Source organism: Fusarium solani (assembly GCF_023522795.1).
Source record: "Fusarium solani strain SB1 chromosome Unknown bctg00000003_1, whole genome shotgun sequence".
NCBI lineage: Eukaryota > Fungi > Ascomycota > Sordariomycetes > Hypocreales > Nectriaceae > Fusarium > Fusarium solani.
This window is the reverse complement of record NW_027072154.1, coordinates 1,318,010-1,337,639: the sequence shown is the minus strand read 5'-3', so window position 1 is coordinate 1,337,639 and position 19,630 is coordinate 1,318,010. Positions and strand designations below refer to the sequence as shown.

Below are 19,630 nucleotides of genomic sequence, written 5' to 3'. Positions count from 1 at the left end.
AATCATGATGGCTACATAGATGAATATATAAAGGCTTCCACACTTCTCTTCCTTCAACTATTCCTTCCTCTTTCATACCAGCCAGCCACCCCATCACGCCCTCAGCACTCAAGACGCACTCGACTCATCAAACGCCATGGAGACTTTCGACCATGTCGCACGGAGGTATCTCGTCCTCCAAGGCGTTTTGCTTAGGGCTGTGGAGGAGGACGATAAACCTGTCATCATGGCCTTGATACAGCGAACCCAGACAATTTGTGATGACACGATCACACTCCTCTCAGACAAAAAGGAGGAGCTCGTTCGAGAACAAAAAGAGTTGCTCGAAGAAACACAGACTAAACTCAACACCGAACTTGAGAAGGCAAAGGAGGACCATGCCAACTTCAAACACCAGGTCGAGCAGCAGGCCAACGAGAAGTGTGAGAAGCTACTTGACGAAAAAGAAAAGCGTATGAAGGAGCAGAATCGACAAACAATCCAGGACAAGAAGGAAAAGGTCGACGCGCAATACGAGAAACGGTTCACCAACAGAATCACCAAGAAAGAAGCAGACCTGGACACCAAGTACGATGGACGCAAAACAGAGCTTGAAAGCGAGTACGCTCGACGCAGTGAAGAGCTGAACAAGGAGAAGCAAGACACCATTGCCACGCGGGATTCTTTGAACAAGTCTATCGAAGCGATCAAGCTCCTCAACGATTCCCTCGACACTCTATCACCGCAACGGCTGGGGCAGTCCGGGGTTGTTGGGACCCTACTCAGTCGACAGAGCCAGGAGGGCGATTTAACCAGTGCACCGCATCAAGCTCACGACACCGCAGCAAGCTATTTCTCTCAACTTGACTCTGCCACCCAGTCTCTCGAGGAAGAGCGCAGACGACAAGAAGAGACCCGTGCAGCTTTGACATCAGCAGACAACACCCTCACGGAACTCAGAGGTCGCATCGCTGGTCTGGAGGGTGAGAAGGCTACGCTTGAGGCTCGCCTACGAACGACAGAGGAGCAGCTCCAGCAGCAGACCACAGCCCTTGAGGAGAAGATCAAGGAGCACGAGAACGACAAGGAATCCCTTCGAGTCCTAAGATCCGCTCAACGTCAGGACGCGAGGCGTAAGCGCGCCAGATATGAAGCTGCTGATAAAGGACCAACTTTCTGGTACCGGACGATGAAAGACGCCAGCGAGGCGCTCGACTTGTTCTTCGTCGCGAAATCGTGTTCGATGAAGGCGAACGAGTTGGTCCCCCGGCTTTGGGACGTTCTAGACGACGGATCGTTGTACAAGCGTCTCCTCGGATTTCACAACAACGCTCAGGCATCCAACTGGAGATGCCTCAGAAGGCTTGTGACGAAAGGGTCGTTCGTGGAAAAGCCTCTGCCTGAGACCGGCTGCCCTCATCACCCTTCTGAGGAGAAGTGTCTGCAAGTCCGCATTGTAGAGGAGGAAGAAGGGGTAGAGCCATGGACTTCCGTATGGCCTGAGTGTGGGCGGAGCCATGGACTTTGATAGTAGTTAGAATTGTCATTAGCAAAGACTTGAACATATTTGTCCAAGATGTGAATTTAATAGTTATGAGAATTATTATTAGCAAAGACTTGAGCATATATGTCTAAGTGTACAGGAACTCATCAGGCTTAGAAATATTCACATTAATTAGGTACTCATTATTCAACAAGTTCAGCGCTCCACGTGCTTTCAAAGCTACTGTTGTTAGCATGAATCAATCAACAAGAACATCGACGTACTTTTTCTCTCCGACAATGAGCTTGGTAAACCTTTCGAGCTCCTCCAGCTGAGCAACGCAGCCTGTCAGACTCTCGTTGTACGAGTAACTGTAAATATCACTCCACGTCTTCTGTCGTTCAAGCTCGCGATACTCGGGACTCTCGGCCATTTCTCGTGCAACCTCGGCACTTTTGTGGAGGAGCTTCTTTCTCGCAGCGGCGGCACTGGGGAGATAACGCTGTGGCAACGTGAGTTGAGATCTCATGTTGCAAGGATGCTGACTTACAGGAACTTTGCGTTGTGATTTCAGGGCACCGGCGAGAATGTACAGATTGCCGAGGATAGCGGCAACGGCGTCTCGTCGGTAACTAAGGAGCTTTTCGGCGGCCACGGGGTTGTCTCGGATATAGTTTGGGTTGTAGAAGAGAGCTGATTGACGAACCGCAATGAGGTACTCAAAGAAGCGCTCACAAGACGCAGCCAGACACGAATACGGGATCGGATCGAAGGGGGCACGCAAGCGGAGTTCATGACGGGTCATGACGAGGAGTTGTCGGATCCTCACAAAGCCCTCGCGCATTCGACTCTCGAGCATTTCAGATCTTGTGATGACTTCTGGAGTTGGGTCTTTTCCCTCATCAAAGTAGACGTAATTCGCCACGACATCTGGCAATTAGCAGAGTTGGTATGAGAAGAAGACGCACACTTACTTCGGTACATGACGCTCATGAAGAAGAGCATTGATGAGAGAGCCGATCGAAGTTCATGTCGAGCGACGAATGGCCAGAGGAACCAGTTGACGACGATAGGAGTGGTTGTTCCGACAAAAAATACTAGGCCCTTGTGTACTCCTTGGAGTGCTGCTGATGATACGCCTGGATGGTCTCGCAAGCTGAGAGAAATGACCGTAAACGAGAGACATCCGACAAGACCGGATCGCTGTCATTGTTAGTCAGGTCAATCAAAGTAAGGTGTACCGGCATACCGGATGGGAACTCTGAGTGAAGCGATACATCATGGGAATCATGTATATAGCAGCAAACACTGCTATCACATATGGATTCCCGTTGCCGGCTGCATGTGCTGCACCACTCCACGCTGCTCCGAGAATTGCGGCAAAGGCACGAGTGAAAAGGTCCTGGACGTTTCCTCCAACGCGGGGGTGAATCATGATCCAACCCATGCACACAGCCCACCAAGCTTCGTATCGATTCCACCATGATCCGTCGCTCAACCACGCAGGAAGGGCCAATGCTGAAGTGAGAACAGCCACTTTGAGCGCATATCTGCTCTCAAATCCTTGAAGACGATGCAGGACTGTCCAAATTCTGTATCCAAGTTTGTCTCTCCTCGACGCTGGCTGTCCCCGAATGCTGGGTTCCTCTGGTCCGGTAACCGCCTCATAACTCTGACGATTCTCCTTACCCACCTTAACAGGCTCGAGTAGTTGTGCAATCTCTGCAAACGTTGCTTGGTACATGCCGGCAGTGACACCACCGCGATCATGCCGAACTTGGGCATTTGTTCTGTATATGGCCTTCCATGGGGGATACGTTGGGAGGTTGAGCCTCTTGCGGTTGGAGTGGAGGTGCATCTCATGAACCTTGTTCATGAGATTGACAATGGTTGCTGCTGCTTCACGGACGTGTCTCGCAAAGACGAAAAGCTCTACGGCTTGGCTGTCGTATGACTCAGTGGTGCCGCTAGCTAGGAGGCTTGATTCGGCCGCGTCAAAAGCTGCGAGAGCGTTGTTGAATCGCGCCTGAACCGGTATGAGGTCTGAGGAGACGTCTTGAGGTGGACCAAAATGCTTTCTCCAGCCAGATAGATCCATCAAAGCTGCATGAGATCTTTGCATACTCTCTGACATGCAGGCGAGCACTTCTCGTGTTGGAGCAGAGAGAGTCCGGGCAACCTTTCGACCAGCGTCAATCGACTCATCGTCTGAATCGGGGCCACCGACAATAATCTCAGGCGTCGTCCAGTCTTCAAATAGGTCTGTATCAGTGTCCATGGAGAGAAGGGCTCGGACAACGCCCTGCACCAAGTTACGCAACTCCCGCACGTCCACTGGACGGAATCGTGTAATGGTTATGTCGATCCTCATGTCTCGGTACGCAAGAGACATATCCATAAACGTTTTGGCTAGTCTCCGCCTAAGTCTTGTGTTTCTCGGACGTGGAATGATGAGGGATTCCTGAACTGTTAGCATGAATACGATGTCTGATATATACAAGCATACCTGCATTGTCCTGAACGACTTGTCGAGGGCAGCAGCCAAAGGACGATTTCCAGCGTCAGGGAATATGAGGCAGTTAACAGCCATGGCGATTGCTTGTCCCAAAAGCCAGGGAATGGCATAGCTTCGGAACTTGGGCCACTTGATATCCAGACTGCTAGCCTCGGCGAGAGTCGTAAAGGTAACAGCTATTCCAGCGCAAAGGACAGCTTGATAGAAGCGAATAAAAAATGTACGGATGTACGCAATGCTCGCCATGAAAAGGGCAAGAAACAGAGTCAAAATGCCACCATATCCAACTTTAGCAGCAAGAGTTGAAGTGGACAGCAAAAGGCCAATGATGCCCCATGCCAGCCCACAAGCAGTCCCAACAATGGTTAAAATAGCACCGTCCACTTGAGATCCAAATGTGCGTGCTGGATGGTTGAGGATGACGGATATAGCCATGATGTAGTCATATCGACCAAGCCAGTTAGACACTGTGGGCACCAGGCATAGGATATAAGCCAGAAAGAAAGCGAGAAAAGACTTGAGTAGCCTGATTCCGGATCTCGTAGTTGTGACCTTTCGAACCACAGATCGAAGCTCATGGAGTTGTCGAGGAAAAAAGGCCTTGGGCGATAAAGGGTGACTCTTTTCGAATTCCTTGGGTAAGATTGCTTTGTCCTCAATTTCTTCCGGCGTCAGAGGCTCCGGTGTCAAGAAAAGGGCATCAAAGAAGCCATCTCGCATCTCGGAGACGCCATACGTCTCCATGTTAATTCGGTCATCGGAAATGATTTGATCAATCTGCATGATGCTGACGACTGAACTTCGTCTGGAGTCAAACGAAGGTTGGAGACAGACCCCACTTGGGTCGAGATTGGCTTCGGAATACTCCGTCATGGTGTTTAGCTTGTCTCGTAAATGACTGCGACGCTATTGATGGAGGTTCTGTTGACACTCCAACGCTGTTGCCGATACCTGGATGGCGTATTGTCGATGTATTGATTGTCGTGTATGTTGACTTGATAACCGAGGCTATTGACGTCTCGTCTTGAATCCGCTGTCGATTGCCTAGTCGATTCCCCAGCTGGCCTGCTGCCGTCCTTTCCATCGGTCGCGATTTGATGTCGACTGCTTGTTAACATGTAGACGAAGAAAACAATGAGCAAACTGCGAGATGTCAAGCAGGATCATTCTTGGGCATTTGAATGATGTAACATGTGTGGCCCACCTTGGGCGCAAAGGACGTGCACTGCCAAGCCGCAGAGCAGGAATGGAGCATTGGGATTACACGACAAGATGGGATTGAGTGATTGATTGATGAATGCTGATAATTGATGGATGGTAGATGGGAGATGGGAGATGGGAGATGGTTGTAATTGATACAATTAATGGGATTATTGTAGTGTGTAGTAGACAACTGATGCCTTCCTCCAATAATGACGAACGCTTGCTCCATAACCAGATGCCGACTATAATCATGAAGAAGTGCAATAACATGCAAATAATCGAATTCTGGATGGACAATTGATGATGAATGAACTAGACGTGGTTGGTGACCTAAGTTGGGGTCCTGCAGTGGAATCCATCCCGTCTTCAAAACCGTCGCGGCAGGTACCGGTACGTACTCTTGGCAACCACGTGACTAGCTCCCGATCTACCGGCAACCTCAATTCAACCATCTCCATCCTTCAACATTGATCACAACCCCGCCGTCCATCGCCGATTGACCCTCGACGATACAATGGCAATCATCCGCGCCGCCGTCGCGCCCCTCCGCGCAGCTCGCGCCGTTCGATACCCCCGACAGCCCTCCCGGGGCTTCTCCGTTACCGCCCGACGACGAGGAGGTGGTGGCGAGCACCAATTCGAACCTCCCACCGGATGGCTCTGGGGTGTCAAGCCCGGCGAGAAGGCTGAGCCCGAGGGCTGGGAGTGGCCCATGTACATTTTCCTCGGAAGCCTCGTCGCTACAGGCGTCGCCCTCGCCTTCAAACCCGACACGACGTGAGTGATTTGCCACGGCCAATTGCTGCACGCCCGGAATACTGACGATTGATGATGGACAGCGTTTCTACCTGGGCTCTTGAGGAGGCACGGAGGAGATTAGAGCAGGAGGGTATCCTGCCCGACCCAGCCAAGAAGGACTAGATGTACATTACGGTGCGCGGATTCAACCGCAACAACAATTCAACGCATTATCTACGCTACAACATAGCTCCATTCGTGCTCCTCGTCACCGTATTGAATTCCCTCCATCCACTCCTTCATCTTGAGGGCAATCTCGCCGGATTCCTCAGTCTCGGAAAGTCCGCAGTTGACCAGCTCGCCCTTCCAGGAGATGGATCGCACGGGGCTGACAATGGCAGCAGTGCCAGCGCCAAACGCCTCGAGCAATCGGCCCTCCTTGGAAGCCTCGGCGAGCTCCTTCATGGTGTACTTGCGCTCACTAACCTTCCAGCCCTCAGGGACCAGACGTTCACGCGCAAGTGCGAGCACAGAGTCTCGAGTGACACCCTCAAGGATGGTACCGTCGAGGGGAGCGGTCACAAGCTCCTTTTGACCAGTCTCCTTGTTCTTAAGGGCGACAAACATGTTCATGGTGCCGACCTCGGTGACATATTCCTCCTCTCCAAAGAGCCAAAGGTTTTGTTGGAAACCACGGCTAGCAGCTTCAAGCTGGGGCAGAATGCATGGCGCATAGTTGGCACCAAGCTTCTTGTCACCGACACCACCGGGCCAAGCTCGAACAGCGTAGTCGGTGGCCTCTAGTGACACAGCCTTGAAGCCAGTAGGATAGTAAGGGCCAACAGGCGATGCAATCACATACAGAAGAGCGGAGCCAGGGGCACCAACTCCAAGTGTTTTTTGGGTTCCAATCATTGTAGGTCGGAGGTAAAGAGAGTAACCTCGCTTGTCAGGAATGAAGCGAGAGTCGAGCTGAGCAAACTTGGAGATGAGCTCAATGAAGCTCTTGGGCTCAAAGGTGGGGAGCGCAATACGAGCGGCCGACTTGTTCAATCGGGCCATGTTCTTGTCGGGTCGGAACAATCGGACCTTGCCATTCTTGTCCTTGTAGGCCTTCATACCCTCGAAGCATTCAAAGGCATAGTGGAAGACGCAAGTCGCAGGGTCGAGGGAGAGGTTCTGGTAGGGTGTGATTTTGGGGTCCAACCATCCGTCTTCTTGAGTCCATTCGATCGCGAGCATGTGGTCTGATGGTCAGCTTGGTCTTGAAAAAGTAGGAGGAGCTTACCAGTAAACTCCCGACCAAAGACAAGAGTCTCAGGCTTGCTCAGACTCTTGGGGTGGGAGGTCTTGGTGATGGAGAGTCGCGAAGGATCAAGACCCAATGGCTTTGCAGCAGAGGCGGCCTCTGCCTTAATGCTAAAGCGAGCGCATCGCAAGCTAGAGCGAGGCAATGAGCTCCTCAGAGCAGAGCGAAGAAGGGGTCTCATGCTCATGGTTGCGGTGGTGGTGATGAGCAAAGAGCTGGGGCTCGGTCGATAATTAAGTACCTAGATCGGAGGTGTATCGGAGGATTGCAAATTGCCCTTCGCGATAGGGTACTTCTAGGGACGCCGCCTCCAGGCGTTTGCAGCCGCGTTGGGCCGCCAGCCAGGTATCCCCAGGTTCCTAGATAGCCGCAGCCGCAGCCGCAGGAAAGAAAGGTGGGTGGACCTGAACGCGCCCTAGGAAGCGCCTTACCTCATCAGGCTTATCGTTTATCGGACAAGGTAGGTCCCTTCGATACTTGTCCTCACGTCATGCATAGGTCGCGACGCATCGCATCGCAACGACAACAACATGTTCTCCTCGGCGTTCAAGTCCATCTCGGCCACGAACATCACCGGAAACTACACCATCTCTTCGAATCCGACTTCGACGGCTGGCCCCTGGAAGATTTATGATGCAAAGAAAAAGTCGACCGGCAAGTCGTACAGCGTCTTTGTCTTTGACAAAAAGTCCCTAGACAGCCATGGCAGCACGTTGGGTCGCTCCGGAGCGGCCTCGTTCAAAAAGACGGTAGAGGAGGTTGTCGAGCGGTTGCGAAAAGAGGCGTCGAGTCTGGCCAAGCTCAGACATCCCAGTATCTTGGAGTTGGTGGAGCCCGTCGAAGACACAAGAGGAGGTGGCTTGCAATTTGTCACCGAAGCCGTGACAGCATCATTGTCGAGCGTGTTGCACGAAAAGGACGAACAAGAAAGAGTTGGGCCCGGTGGAAGGTCGAGTCGATTTGTCACTGAGGACTCGGATGGAGTAAAGCGACGGAGGGAACTCGAAATCGACGAGTTGGAGATTCAAAAAGGGCTCCTCCAGATCAGCAAAGCACTGGAGTTTCTACACGAGAATGCCGGCCTCGTCCACGGCAACCTCACACCCGATGCCGTCCTTATCAACGCCAAAGTATGTAGATACTCGGTCTTTTGGTGACTTGACTAACAGTCGCAGTCTGACTGGAAGATAAGCGGCCTCGCCTTTTGCAGCCCCCCTGATGGCTCTGACAAGCCAACGTCGATCCAAGGAATTAGTCTGTACGAGGTCTTGAACATGGATCCCCGATTACCAAAGGCCGTCCAGCTCAACCTCGACTATACCTCGCCCGATTTCGTCGTCGACAGCAACCTCAACTCTTCAGCTGACATGTTTTCGCTTGGACTCTTGTCGGTCGCCCTGTACAACTCTCCTCACGCATCTCCCCTCGAATGTCACGGCAGCTTGTCCACATACAAGCGACTGTTTTCGTCGTCTTCGAGTGTACCGTCTGTCACAAACAACTACCTCTCATCTCGACCCCTCCCCCGAGAACTCTCTCACGATGTCCTTCCTCGACTCATCACGAGACGGCCCGCTCAGAGAATGACTGCGCGAGAATTCCAGCAGAGCGAGTATTTCGACAATGTCCTGGTCTCTACAATCCGTTTTCTTGATTCGTTCCCCGCCAAGACTGCCAACGAAAAGGCTCAGTTCATGCGGGGTCTCAACAAGGTCCTGCCCTCGTTTCCCAAGTCGGTCATGGAAAAGAAGATTCTTCCGGCCTTGATTGAGGAACTCAAGGACCGAGAGCTTCTCTCACTCATCCTGCAAAACGTGTTCAAAATCCTAGACTTGCTTCCGTCTGCTAAACGCGCCTTTGGAGAAAAGGTCCGGCCATCGCTGAGGGAAATCTTCGTCGTCAACGCCAAGCAGCAAGAAAAGGACCCAGCCAGAGATGCAGGACTAATGGTTGTCCTCGAAAACATTTCCTCCATCTCCAGTAACTGCTCCGGAAAGGAATTCAAGGATGGTGAGTAACCTGCCAACTCACTTGAACCAGCTGACAATTTAGATATGCTCCCTGTCATCTTGGCGGCCATTGAATGCCCGACTCATTCGATTGTCGACGCGGCCTTGCGAAGTCTACCGGTTGTCTTGCCAGTTCTCGATTTCAGCACCATTAAGAACGAACTCTTTCCCGTGATAGCAACTGTCTTTAGCAAGACAAACAGTCTCGCCATCAAGGTCCGAGGTCTTCGAGCATTTGTCATTCTCTGTGGTGGCACAAATGGTGAAGATGACGGTCTCAACGGTGTGAGCAAGACTTCATCGTCCAGTGCCCTCGACAAGTACACAATGCAGGAAAAGATTGTGCCCCTGGTCAAAGCCATCAAGACAAAAGAGCCGGCAGTCATGGTGGCAGCCTTGGACGTGCTCCGGATTGTAGGAGGAGTTGCCGACGCCGACTTTGTCGCCATGGACCTTTTGCCCATCCTCTGGAGCATGAGTCTGGGACCTCTTCTGAACCTGAAGCAATTCCAGTCGTTCATGGAGCTCATTAAGAGTCTGTCACGGCGAGTCGAGGATGAGCAGACACGCAAGCTGCAAGAACTGGGCGGAACAACCACGACGCCCAGTGAAGATTTCATGGCCTTTGGTGGTGTCACAGGCACAACCTTTGAGCCCACGTCTGAGAATGACTTTGAGGCTCTCGTCAAGGGACGTCCATCCACCACCAGTGCCCCTGAAGAGAAGAAGCCCAGCACCCCTCAACCGCCAACATTTTCCTGGTCGACGCCTCCACCCACAACCAACCCGACAAAGCCTCCGCAAAAGGCTTTCCGGACAGTGACCCCAGACCTCGGTCGCTTCGAGGCAATGACACCGTCGTCGACGCAGTATAGCCAGCCTCTACAGCCTCAGCCATCGACCTTTTCTCCTCCTCCTCAGTCAACATTCTCGGCGCCTCCACAATCAACGTTTACTCCGCCGCCGTCGACCTTTACGCAGCCAGCACAGCCCACACAGCCTGCTACTGGAGCTGTCAACTGGTCTGCTGCCAAGAACACCCTGTCGGCACCCATGAACTCAATGTCATTAAACTCGATGACGCCCATGCAACCCTCCCGCAGTCCCTCATTCACTCTTCCTCCGCCTCCTGGGAATGCTGCGCCCGCGCTCTCTCCACAGACCTGGAGCGCCCCTTCGAGTCAAAGCATGGGGTCAGGCCATACAGGGCAAAAGTCGGGATTGGACAAGTATGAGAGTTTGATTTAGCGTAGTTGATAGATTTGAATAGACTTGGGGTCAGCGTTTGATTGATATGGATACCAGCATCTCTTTGTTTCACTTTTCAACTTGCAGCTCTCGATTTGAATGAATACGATACGGGGCTAGCCTGCAGGAAGAGAATCGGCATCTTCTCTGTTATAGATGGTGCACCATGAACTTAGAGAATCTGGGCAGATAACAAGGCTGTGTTTCGGAGAGTTGATGCAAGGCCAAGCTTTGCCAACATCCCAACCTTTTTATGCTGGTTAGTATGGATGGAACAAGGACATTACCTATCTAGTTATCAAGATTATAAATATCTGAGAATTTACGGCCAAGGCGTGAAGACACGACCATGAGCCCAGTCCACTTGAATCAATCTATCCGCCTTGAAGGTCCGCTTTTGCAACTCCCTAGCCGTGTAAGAGGGATTCGAGTAAGCTGCTCATTTTACCTATAAGCAGCATATTCAAGCAAGCGTGCAAATGCTATAAAACCCTTCACCGCGTGTGAAGAGTACCAGAACGGGCTTTCAAAGGTCAACTAAGAAGCGGCATCAAGCACGAAGCGTGGAACAACCACTACTGGAGCGGCACAGAAGGCCAAGTCGCCCATCCATCAAAGATCAGGCGAAGTTCATGAAGGACAGAGCAGAAATTACCAGAGAGTAGGCGACACTAAGAGGAAAGAAATAGAGCGCTCTCGAGGCTCAGGAGACTTCACGGGCGAATTCTTACCTATGATCATCACAGACGACCAGGGACAAAGACCACTGCCACACAAGGGTCTCCTCATGGAAAACAACTTTAGAAGGACGGTTAAGAGGAGTTGGTGGCTCACTCGAGAGAGTATTTGGTGTTCGCCCACCACCTCCGCTCGATTGATCGAACACTGGGGCTAGCGAGAAGAAGATTGCCCTTCCTGAGTACCGCCGTGACCCCGAGGAAGGCCCGCTGCTCAGAATCATTGCTTGCGTTGAGATTGAGTTAGATTGATTCATGTAGACTAAGCTCGTCTGTATCTAAATACCCAAGCCCATCCAGTTCCTCGGGCTGGTCCAAGTTATCTTTTATCTCTTGTCATATTAGCACATCGCTAGAACAGCTTCGAGCCAAGCCCGAGGTTGTCGGCTTCCATGTCTCTTCTAGTATACGAGTTCCGGAAAGGTTCGACCGATCTCTTGCGCTGTACAATCTAACTGAATGAATAGTAGAGGTAGACGTGGTCACATTCATAGTGAGCACTACAGCACCGGACTGCGACCATCAAGATGTAGTCGTGGTTGGCGTAATTAAGACATGACCAATGTTTGCATCAACAAGCCAAGGTCAAAACACGTTTATCTCTATTGGGTATTGCTTTTGATAACGTGGCGGGGTTTCAACAAATGGCATGATCACACTATGTGACACACGGCGCGGGCAAGCGGATTGTTATCGCCACCGGACCGAGAAGGCTTCAGATGGGTCAGAGAAAGCATTGAGATTAAGGACGCATTTTTTAACAACCTATACGGCAATGTGGACGATGCCGACATTATTAGCAGCCTCTACATGTATCCATTCCATTCCATACCATTCCATACCCATTTCCATTAAGCAGTAAATCACAACGCCTCCCACGCCTTCATACATCATTACTTTCGCTCTTCAAAGAAGTGGCGGCTCTTGAAGCCCGGCTCGGTGCGCACGTCAACCTTTTGCCCCTTGGGGATCATCTCGTGCTTGAAGGGCCAGTCGAGGCGGCGGCACAGCTCGGAGACGACAACGTCGCAATCACCGAGGAGGTCAATGTCAAAGTTGATGTGCGAGACGGCCTGGCGGGACACGTAGATCTGGGGAATGTGGGCGGGGAGCCAGCTCACAATCTCAGACACGGGCGTCACCTTGAGAGAGGTGCCGATGACGATGACGAGGTCGACCTTGTCGCGGTCGTTTTCGGTGAGCCGTCGGGAAAACTCGTCAGGGAGGGCTTCACCGAAAAAGGTAATGTCTGGCTTCATGACGCCGGCTGAGGGTATGTCGTACTCGGACTCGTCTGAGCTCTCGTCGGCACTCCATCTGCGACGCTTCTTGTCGGCGCCAGCAGAACGCTTGCGCTTCGGAGCGCCGCCAGTAGCGCGCAGGGTCTGAATGCAGCGTGGGCACCGGGGGATCTTGTCAGCCTTTATGTCGGGGAAGATGATCTCGCCCTGGCACTGGTAGCCGCACTGGACGCAGCTGGCGGTTCCGAAGGAGCCGTGGCACTGGATGAGCTTGTCCTTGGGGACGCCGGCCTTGACCTCGAGGTTGTCAATGTTTTGAGAGTAGTTTGTCAGTAGCTTGCCGCGCTCGTTGAGCATGGCGATGAACTTGTGAGTCGGGGTGTATCGGTCAGTGCTGGGGAGGATGTCCTTGGCGACCGAGTAGAAGATGGTGGGGTCTTGGCGAAAGACGGAAATGTCAAAGACCTCTTGGGGATCGTTGAGGCCGAGATGCTCCAGCTTGGAGTAGAGACCGGTTCCCTTGGAACGAAAGTCGGGGATGCCCAGCGAGGTGGAGATGCCGGCGCCGGTGATGAGGACAATGTTGGAGCTCTTGTTGATGAGCTCGACGGCGTCCTCGACCGTGTTGTAGCGGGTGAGCTTGGCGCGCTTGGACAGCTCGCGTGTGATGGCGAGCGACAGCAGGCTAAAGTAGGCATCGTCAGGCTCGCCTTCGAGGAAAGCAGGAGCGCGGATGCCAAAGGCGCTGAGGAGCTTCCTGGCCGTGTAGCGACCAGCGTCGACGGTGCGCTGGCAGAAGACGGCGGGGCCATACTCTCGGAGCTCCCGACGAAGTCTGCTAGCCTCCTCGGGTGTGCACACTTGAGGGTCTGATGGTCAGTGAGGGAGGTTGTTGAGAGAACGAGTAATCTTACCGTCAGTTGAAGGGGAATCGGTAGTCAACTCTTCAAAGACATCCTCGAATAGAGAATCAGTCTCCCAAGAGTCTCGCACGTCAGCGACACGTTCCTCCAGCTCAGCGAGGGCGACGTTGGCGGCGGCGTTCTTGATCTCATCCTCGGTCGGGTTATCGCCAAGCTTGTCAAAAGCGTTGGGTTGAGCCTTTCGCTTTGAGAGCGAGACGCCTTTAGCAGCACCTCGTTTGGTGTTCATGATGTGAAGAGCGATGTGAGAAGTGAATGTGTTGAAGCGAAACTGCAGTGTCCGTGCAAGAAGAAACAGAACAGAAACAGGGTTCAGCGAGTGTTATCTGCCGATGCTTGTGCGAGTGTTATGTAAGGTTGAGAGGATACTGGTAAAATGCGGACCGGAAGTCGGAAATACCGTCAGGTCACGCAGCGCTTCTATCAGTTGCTGGGAAACAAATCTCGTGACGGCGTGGACGGGATGGTAGAAGAAGAGAGAGGGAGAGAGAAGTAGAGATGAGACAAGGGGAGAAAACGAAAACCAAGGGGCCTAGCCAAGGGCAAAAAAGTAAGCCTCTGCCTAGCACTGGCAAGCACTGGAACTCAACCCAAATTCATTTCATATACCCGGCCACCTACTGTACTCATCTGGCTGTCACTGGTCGCAATTGCGTCAGGCCTGCAAACATAGACTCCCTCCATTGTTTGTTTGCCTGCTTCTGTTTGCATTGTTAGTTCTTGACCTTCTCCATCACAGTCACATTGATTGATTGATTGATTCATCACCTCTGTCAACATGGCTGTCATCAGTTGGCTGATTGGCTGGCTACACTGCCCCACGCCAAAAACACCAGATGCACACATTCGCTCAACGCGGTTTAGTAGCAACCTAGTCAACTCACACCACATTGCATCACGAGAATACTGTCCTGTCCGATTGCTCACATTATTATCTATCCTAAACAATACTATAACCATACCCGTCTATTACACTACTTTTGCTCGCTTTCCTCATCTGATCGAGCCATTGGCTGCCAGCCCGCTGCTACTCCCGCTGCAACAATACCTGCCATCACTGTAGGCGCTCCCAGCGCACTGTTGGATCGTGATCGTGTAGATCGTGGCCTCTTGCCAGAGCTGGGTGTCGCGATTGGCGATCCCTCGAATGGGTTGTCTTGAGTTGGTGTCTGCGGTGCGTTGAGAGAGTTGGATCGTGAATGAGATGGGCTTCTAGACCGAACCATCTCGACCGCCTCCTTGGGGTGTGCGATAGCAAACTTGAGGTTGTTGAGGCGTCCTCCCTTCATCCTTCGGAGAAAGTTGAGCTCATCTCGAACATCCGCCAGCGGCTCGGGATACATGTTCATCTCCTCATCCGAGATGGTGAGACCAGGCACATTGTTGGCCCGCTTCTTAAGAAACTCGGGAATCATAGCAAGCAGGAAGGTGTCGGGAACCAGGCGGATCACGATACCGAAAGGAATCGAGATGAAGCCGAGGACAATAGCAATGCCCCAAAGGGTGCTGGACTGTCCCTCCTCTGCAATCTGGAATGCGTGGCCGCCGACAAAGATGATGAGAACTTGACCACCACACATAATGGCACTGATGCCGATAAAGAACCAATTCTTGGTGAGTCCTTCAAAGATGTTGAACCTGTTATCCAGGCGACGGTTGCTACAGACGTTAGATGGTTACTACGTAAAGAGAAGAGAGAATACTTACTTCCACTGGTTAAAGATTTGCATCCACACAAACGTGTTGAAGACAAGCGTCGCGATTTCATCTTTGCTGGGAATGTTCTTTGTTGGCAAGACACCCTTGGGGCCTCCATAGTAGAGGAGGAACGTGATGGCAAGCTGGTAGATGGATTGTCCGAGAATCATCTTCCACATGGTGACCGAGATGATGCTCGATCCCTTTGGCTCCGGCTTTCGGTCCAGGACGCTCTCGTGAGGAGGATCAGTGGCAAGGGCGAGGGCGGCAAGAGTATCCATGATCAAGTTAACCCAGAGCAGCTGCACAGCGGTCAGGACAGAAGACTCTTCCTCGCTAGAGACGGCAGTGACAAATGTCAGGATGACGGCCGTCACGTTGACGGTCAGCTGGAACTGGAGGAATCTCTTGACGGCGTCGTTGACTGCACGACCCCACTTCAAGGCCTTGACGATACTGTTGAAGTTGTCATCCATCAGAATAATGGACGACGCCTCCTTGGCAACCTCGGTACCGGCGATACCCATGGAGAAACCGATATCAGCCATCTTCAGAGCAGGAGCGTCGTTGGTGCCGTCACCGGTCACAGCAACAGTTTCATTCTTATCCTTGAGTCTCTTGACCAAGATTCGCTTGTCCTCAGGGGAAGATCGAGCCAGCACGTGAAGTCGGGGAATGATTTGCTCCTGCTCAAACTTGGACAGGTTTCGGAACTCAGGGCCCTCCATGACGAGACTGTTGGGCTGGAGGATACCACACTCACGAGCAATCGACTCGGCAGTGATCTTGTTGTCTCCAGTAACCATGCGGACGACGACTCCAGCCTTCTGGCAAAGCTTGACAGCTTCGGGAACGCCTTCACGGAGAGGATCCTGGATACCAACGACACTGATAAAGGCCATGTTGTAAAAGAGATTCTCGAAAGGAACCTCGGTGCTACCCTCAACCTGGCCAGCATTCTTAGGGGGCCATGCAGGGAAGTCCTTGTAGCAGATTCCAATGGTTCGAAGCGACCTCTTGGCGTAGCTCTCGATGAGGTGGTTGATGGTGTCGATGTTATCTTGAGACATAGGGGCGAGCGAGTCATCGGCGGCAGGGTCGCGGAGGATCTGGCTACACTTGGCCAGGATGATTTCGGAGGCACCCTTGATGTAGAGACGGGCGCTGCCATTGGGAAGCTGAACGACAATACCCATGCACTTGCGACCAGAGTCGAAAGGAATCAGCTGAAGGACCTTGGCATTCTCTCGCTCTTCGCTGACAGGGCCCATGCCGAGGTGAGCCCTGGCAAAGATGAGCATGGCAGTTTCAGTCTTGGAACCGATAAAGGTTTGTTCGCCATCAACGTCGCCCTCAAAGGCAGTCGAGTTGAGAGAGATGGACTTGAGGAGAAGTTCCCGGACAGGAGCGCTGAGCATAGAGGCAAACTCGGAGGCGGAAATATCGCCACTGAGGTCGACCGGAGTAGAAGTACCGCTTGAATCTCCTTGGCGAGATCCTCCAAACCGATGGCTAGTTCCGATAGTTCCAGAAACAACCTGCATCTTATTCTGAGTGAGGGTTCCCGTCTTGTCGGAGCAGATGGTTGTGGCATTGCCCATGACTTCGCAAGCCTTCAAGTGTCGCACCAAGTTGGCATCTCGCAGCATTCGAGTTGTCGCAAAAGCCAGAGCCAGAGTGACAGCCAGAGGCAGACCTTCGGGAACAGCAACCACAATAATGGTTACGACAACAATAAAAATGTTAAGGAATTGTTGTCCCTTTTCAGCTGGGGTGACCGAAGGAGGCTGCTTAGGCAGGCGGACCAGGAATTGGATGAATAAGACGATGAACAGAAGCAGACCGGCAGCACCACCAAGCTTGGCGATGTAGGTGGCGATAACATTCAGCTTCGCCTGAAGAGGGGTCATCTCAGGATCCTCGTTAAGAGCCATGAGCGTCTTGCCGTAGGATGAGTAGACACCAACAGAGGTGGTCATAAAGGTACCGACACCCTCCATGATGCGAGCTCCAGACTGGATAAAAGGGTCCATCTTCTTGAGGTCTTCGTGGTTCTCGATGGCGGCAAACACTTCGTCGGCGCCTCGCTTTCGGATAACGTCAGACTCGCCGGTGGTCTGAGACTCGTCGCACTTGACATTGAAACCTTCAATGAGAATTCCGTCAACCGGTACCAGGTCACCGGGCTCAAGGTGAACAACGTCTCCGACCAACAAATCAAAAACCGATAGCTCGATCGTCTTTCCTGAGCGAACCACCTTGACGACGCGGTCCTGCTTCTTCTTGTTCAACTTTGTAAACTGTCGCTCCTTTTGGTAGTCGTTGAGTGATCCGACGATAACAACGATGGCGATGGCGACAATAATCGCAACGCCTTCGATCCATTCAACCTTGGGTTCACCCGGCTTATGAGCACCACCGAAAGTCTGATACAGGCCAACTGCCAGACTGATAACCGCGGCGATGGAAAGCAAGATCAGGACCTTGTCGTTATAGGTGATCCACATGAGCTCTAGCAAGCTCTTTCCCTTCTTCTCAGGAAGTCGGTTATCCTTGAAGACGCGTAACCGGTCTGAAAAGCCATCTCCTGATGAAGAGGCGTGGTGTGTAATGTGCTTTTTTGATGTCGCGTCCTCGAACGATACTTGGCCATCAAGACCCTTTTCGTCCACGCTCAATCCAGCCTTGCGGTCAGTCCGTAAACCCTTCTCCAGGCCATCCATGCCACCCAACTTATAAAAGGCCGATAGACTTTTGGGGTTAAACATTTTGTTAAGCTGGCCAGGTGTAAAGGCAAATGGGTTGTTTTCCACCTCGAAATCGGCCTCTGTTCCGACGTCTGGCTTCAAGGCCGTCTCATCGTTGATAATCTTCTTATGATCATATTCGGATCCCTTGAGCGTATCCACCTGTGTCGAGTTGGACGCCACAACGGTGGTGTCTCCTTGCGACGAGACAGATCTGGACATGTCCTCTGAGTCGACTGAATTCTGTCGCGATCGATGGTTCAGCGGCACAGCCAAGAAGCCGGCGCCATCGCCAGATTTTGATGTGACGGGACTCGAGACATTGTGAGGGCTTGTTGGTCGGCTATCCTTGTCGAAAGACATTGAAGTATTCAATTCGAGTGGTCGAGTATCAGTCGTCGTGGGACTAACAGCGTCGTCTGGAGAGATGGGAGAGTTGGGGCGCTCCTGGTTATTAGGGTTGACAGCTGTAGTGTCGATGGTGATTGTAGGGCTATTAAAGGTCAGTCGAGTCTCAACGGGAGGCCTGTTGACGTACGCGCGACGCCTCATGGGCGGATTCGACTCATCTGCCATGGCGACGGGGCTATGCAGATTCCGTATAGATGAAGGAAAGGCGTAGAGCCAAAGCGATGTAAGCCAATGAAAGAATTCGCCGGGAGCGGCTCAAGTTGATTGATGATCAAGGCCTCGAGTGCATGGCCGATGAAGGAGAGACGAGACGAGAAGGAGATGTGCGAAGTTGTTTTGGTTGAGGTGAGTGAGGCAGTGCAAATGGTTCCGCCACTGATTGGCTGGTGGAGACGGGAGCACGGGCAAGTGTTACTCTAGCAAGGACCAGGCGCTACCGAAGTCCTTGCCGGGGTTGATTGGTGATGCAGTGAGTTCCTACAGACCATAAGCGCTGGATGCTCAAGTTGTGCATAAACTCTGGAGAAGAAACACCGGTGCGTCCGTCCGAAGCGGCCTCTTGATGTTGAGTACAGTCCAGAGCAGAGGCTGAGTACATTCAGCAGGTGAGCACAAGCTCTGTCAATTCAGGAGATCTGGATGCAAAGCCAAGGCACTAAGCGCGGCCCCTTGCTGGCGTTAGTGGCATGACTTGGCGCCGAGGCCGCCCAACGTCGTGGAACATTGAATCGGTGATGGCGTCGATGGGTTATTCGTACGTATTCTTTCTGCGAACACGCACTGAATCCACAAGCTTGACGTCTGGCAGGCGCTCACCCCTATTGACAACGGAGAACGGAGAACGGGGAACGGAGAACGAGTATTCCATAGCTAATCTCAACCCCGGCTTCTATACCAGGGAATTCTACAAACTCATCAAACTAGCCCTCACCCCGGTCTAGCCGCGGCTTGCGTACTCGCCGGTTGATGAGCTTATTTGTCACTGCATCCGGGGACGCGTTTACTCGCAATGGCATCTCTGCACATATTATCGGGGATGCCAGGCTTTAACGATACGAGGATACTGGTTATGCAAGCTCCGTCAGGAGTTGAAGCAAGGATTCATCCTTGACGATCCATTCGAAATCCACCGCGCTATCCTATTGCGATATTGGTACCCCACCGACCAGGGCCAAGGCCAAGCTTTCACGGGATGCACTCTATCTTGTCTGCCCCTGTTGCAGCCGACTCGGTCGACCGACACAAAGTCAGTTTCACCAGAGCCAACCTGGTGCGAGGGGTGACAAATGTCCTCGAGGCTGAGTCGCGCAGACTTGCCACAGCATGACCTCCCGCGGCTGGTATTGAACCAAATTGCCGGAGATGCCCAGCGTCGATCATGAACAAACT

The 19,630-nt window shown here is 52.4% G+C and overlaps 7 protein-coding genes across 7 annotated transcripts; 3 read left to right on the top strand and 4 right to left on the bottom strand.

The window, feature by feature from the left end:
* Positions 1-136: 136 nt before the first annotated feature.
* On the top strand, positions 137-1,507 carry MRS44_005982 (uncharacterized protein; the record flags this gene model as incomplete). Its single annotated transcript, XM_046281913.2, has 1 exon — positions 137-1,507. One exon carries the CDS (start codon positions 137-139, stop codon positions 1,505-1,507), a length of 1,371 nt encoding a protein of 456 aa, XP_046140439.2.
* A 214-nt stretch (positions 1,508-1,721) lies between these two features.
* On the bottom strand, positions 1,722-4,760 carry MRS44_005981 (uncharacterized protein; the record flags this gene model as incomplete). The annotated part of the gene is made up of 5 exons (XM_065621595.1): positions 1,722-1,964; positions 2,013-2,392; positions 2,437-2,665; positions 2,712-3,923; positions 3,969-4,760. 5 exons carry the CDS (start codon positions 4,758-4,760, stop codon positions 1,722-1,724), a joined length of 2,856 nt encoding a protein of 951 aa, XP_065477667.1.
* Positions 4,761-5,694: 934 nt separating this feature from the next.
* MRS44_005980 (uncharacterized protein) lies at positions 5,695-6,101 on the top strand (the record flags this gene model as incomplete). Its single annotated transcript, XM_046274706.2, has 2 exons — positions 5,695-5,957; positions 6,020-6,101. 2 exons carry the CDS (start codon positions 5,695-5,697, stop codon positions 6,099-6,101), a joined length of 345 nt encoding a protein of 114 aa, XP_046140441.1.
* A 51-nt stretch (positions 6,102-6,152) lies between these two features.
* MRS44_005979 (uncharacterized protein) lies at positions 6,153-7,414 on the bottom strand (the record flags this gene model as incomplete). Its single annotated transcript, XM_046269449.2, has 2 exons — positions 6,153-7,165; positions 7,207-7,414. 2 exons carry the CDS (start codon positions 7,412-7,414, stop codon positions 6,153-6,155), a joined length of 1,221 nt encoding a protein of 406 aa, XP_046140442.1.
* A 343-nt stretch (positions 7,415-7,757) lies between these two features.
* Positions 7,758-10,484, top strand: MRS44_005978 (uncharacterized protein; the record flags this gene model as incomplete). Its single annotated transcript, XM_065621594.1, has 3 exons — positions 7,758-8,357; positions 8,403-9,237; positions 9,280-10,484. 3 exons carry the CDS (start codon positions 7,758-7,760, stop codon positions 10,482-10,484), a joined length of 2,640 nt encoding a protein of 879 aa, XP_065477666.1.
* Positions 10,485-12,114: 1,630 nt separating this feature from the next.
* Positions 12,115-13,614, bottom strand: MRS44_005977 (uncharacterized protein; the record flags this gene model as incomplete). The annotated part of the gene is made up of 2 exons (XM_046274707.2): positions 12,115-13,331; positions 13,377-13,614. The coding sequence occupies 2 exons, from the start codon at positions 13,612-13,614 to the stop codon at positions 12,115-12,117; spliced, it is 1,455 nt and encodes a 484-aa protein (XP_046140444.2).
* A 745-nt stretch (positions 13,615-14,359) lies between these two features.
* MRS44_005976 (uncharacterized protein) lies at positions 14,360-18,406 on the bottom strand (the record flags this gene model as incomplete). The annotated part of the gene is made up of 3 exons (XM_046269455.2): positions 14,360-15,044; positions 15,093-18,323; positions 18,369-18,406. The coding sequence occupies 3 exons, from the start codon at positions 18,404-18,406 to the stop codon at positions 14,360-14,362; spliced, it is 3,954 nt and encodes a 1,317-aa protein (XP_046140445.2).
* Between the last annotated feature and the right edge of the window lie 1,224 nt (positions 18,407-19,630).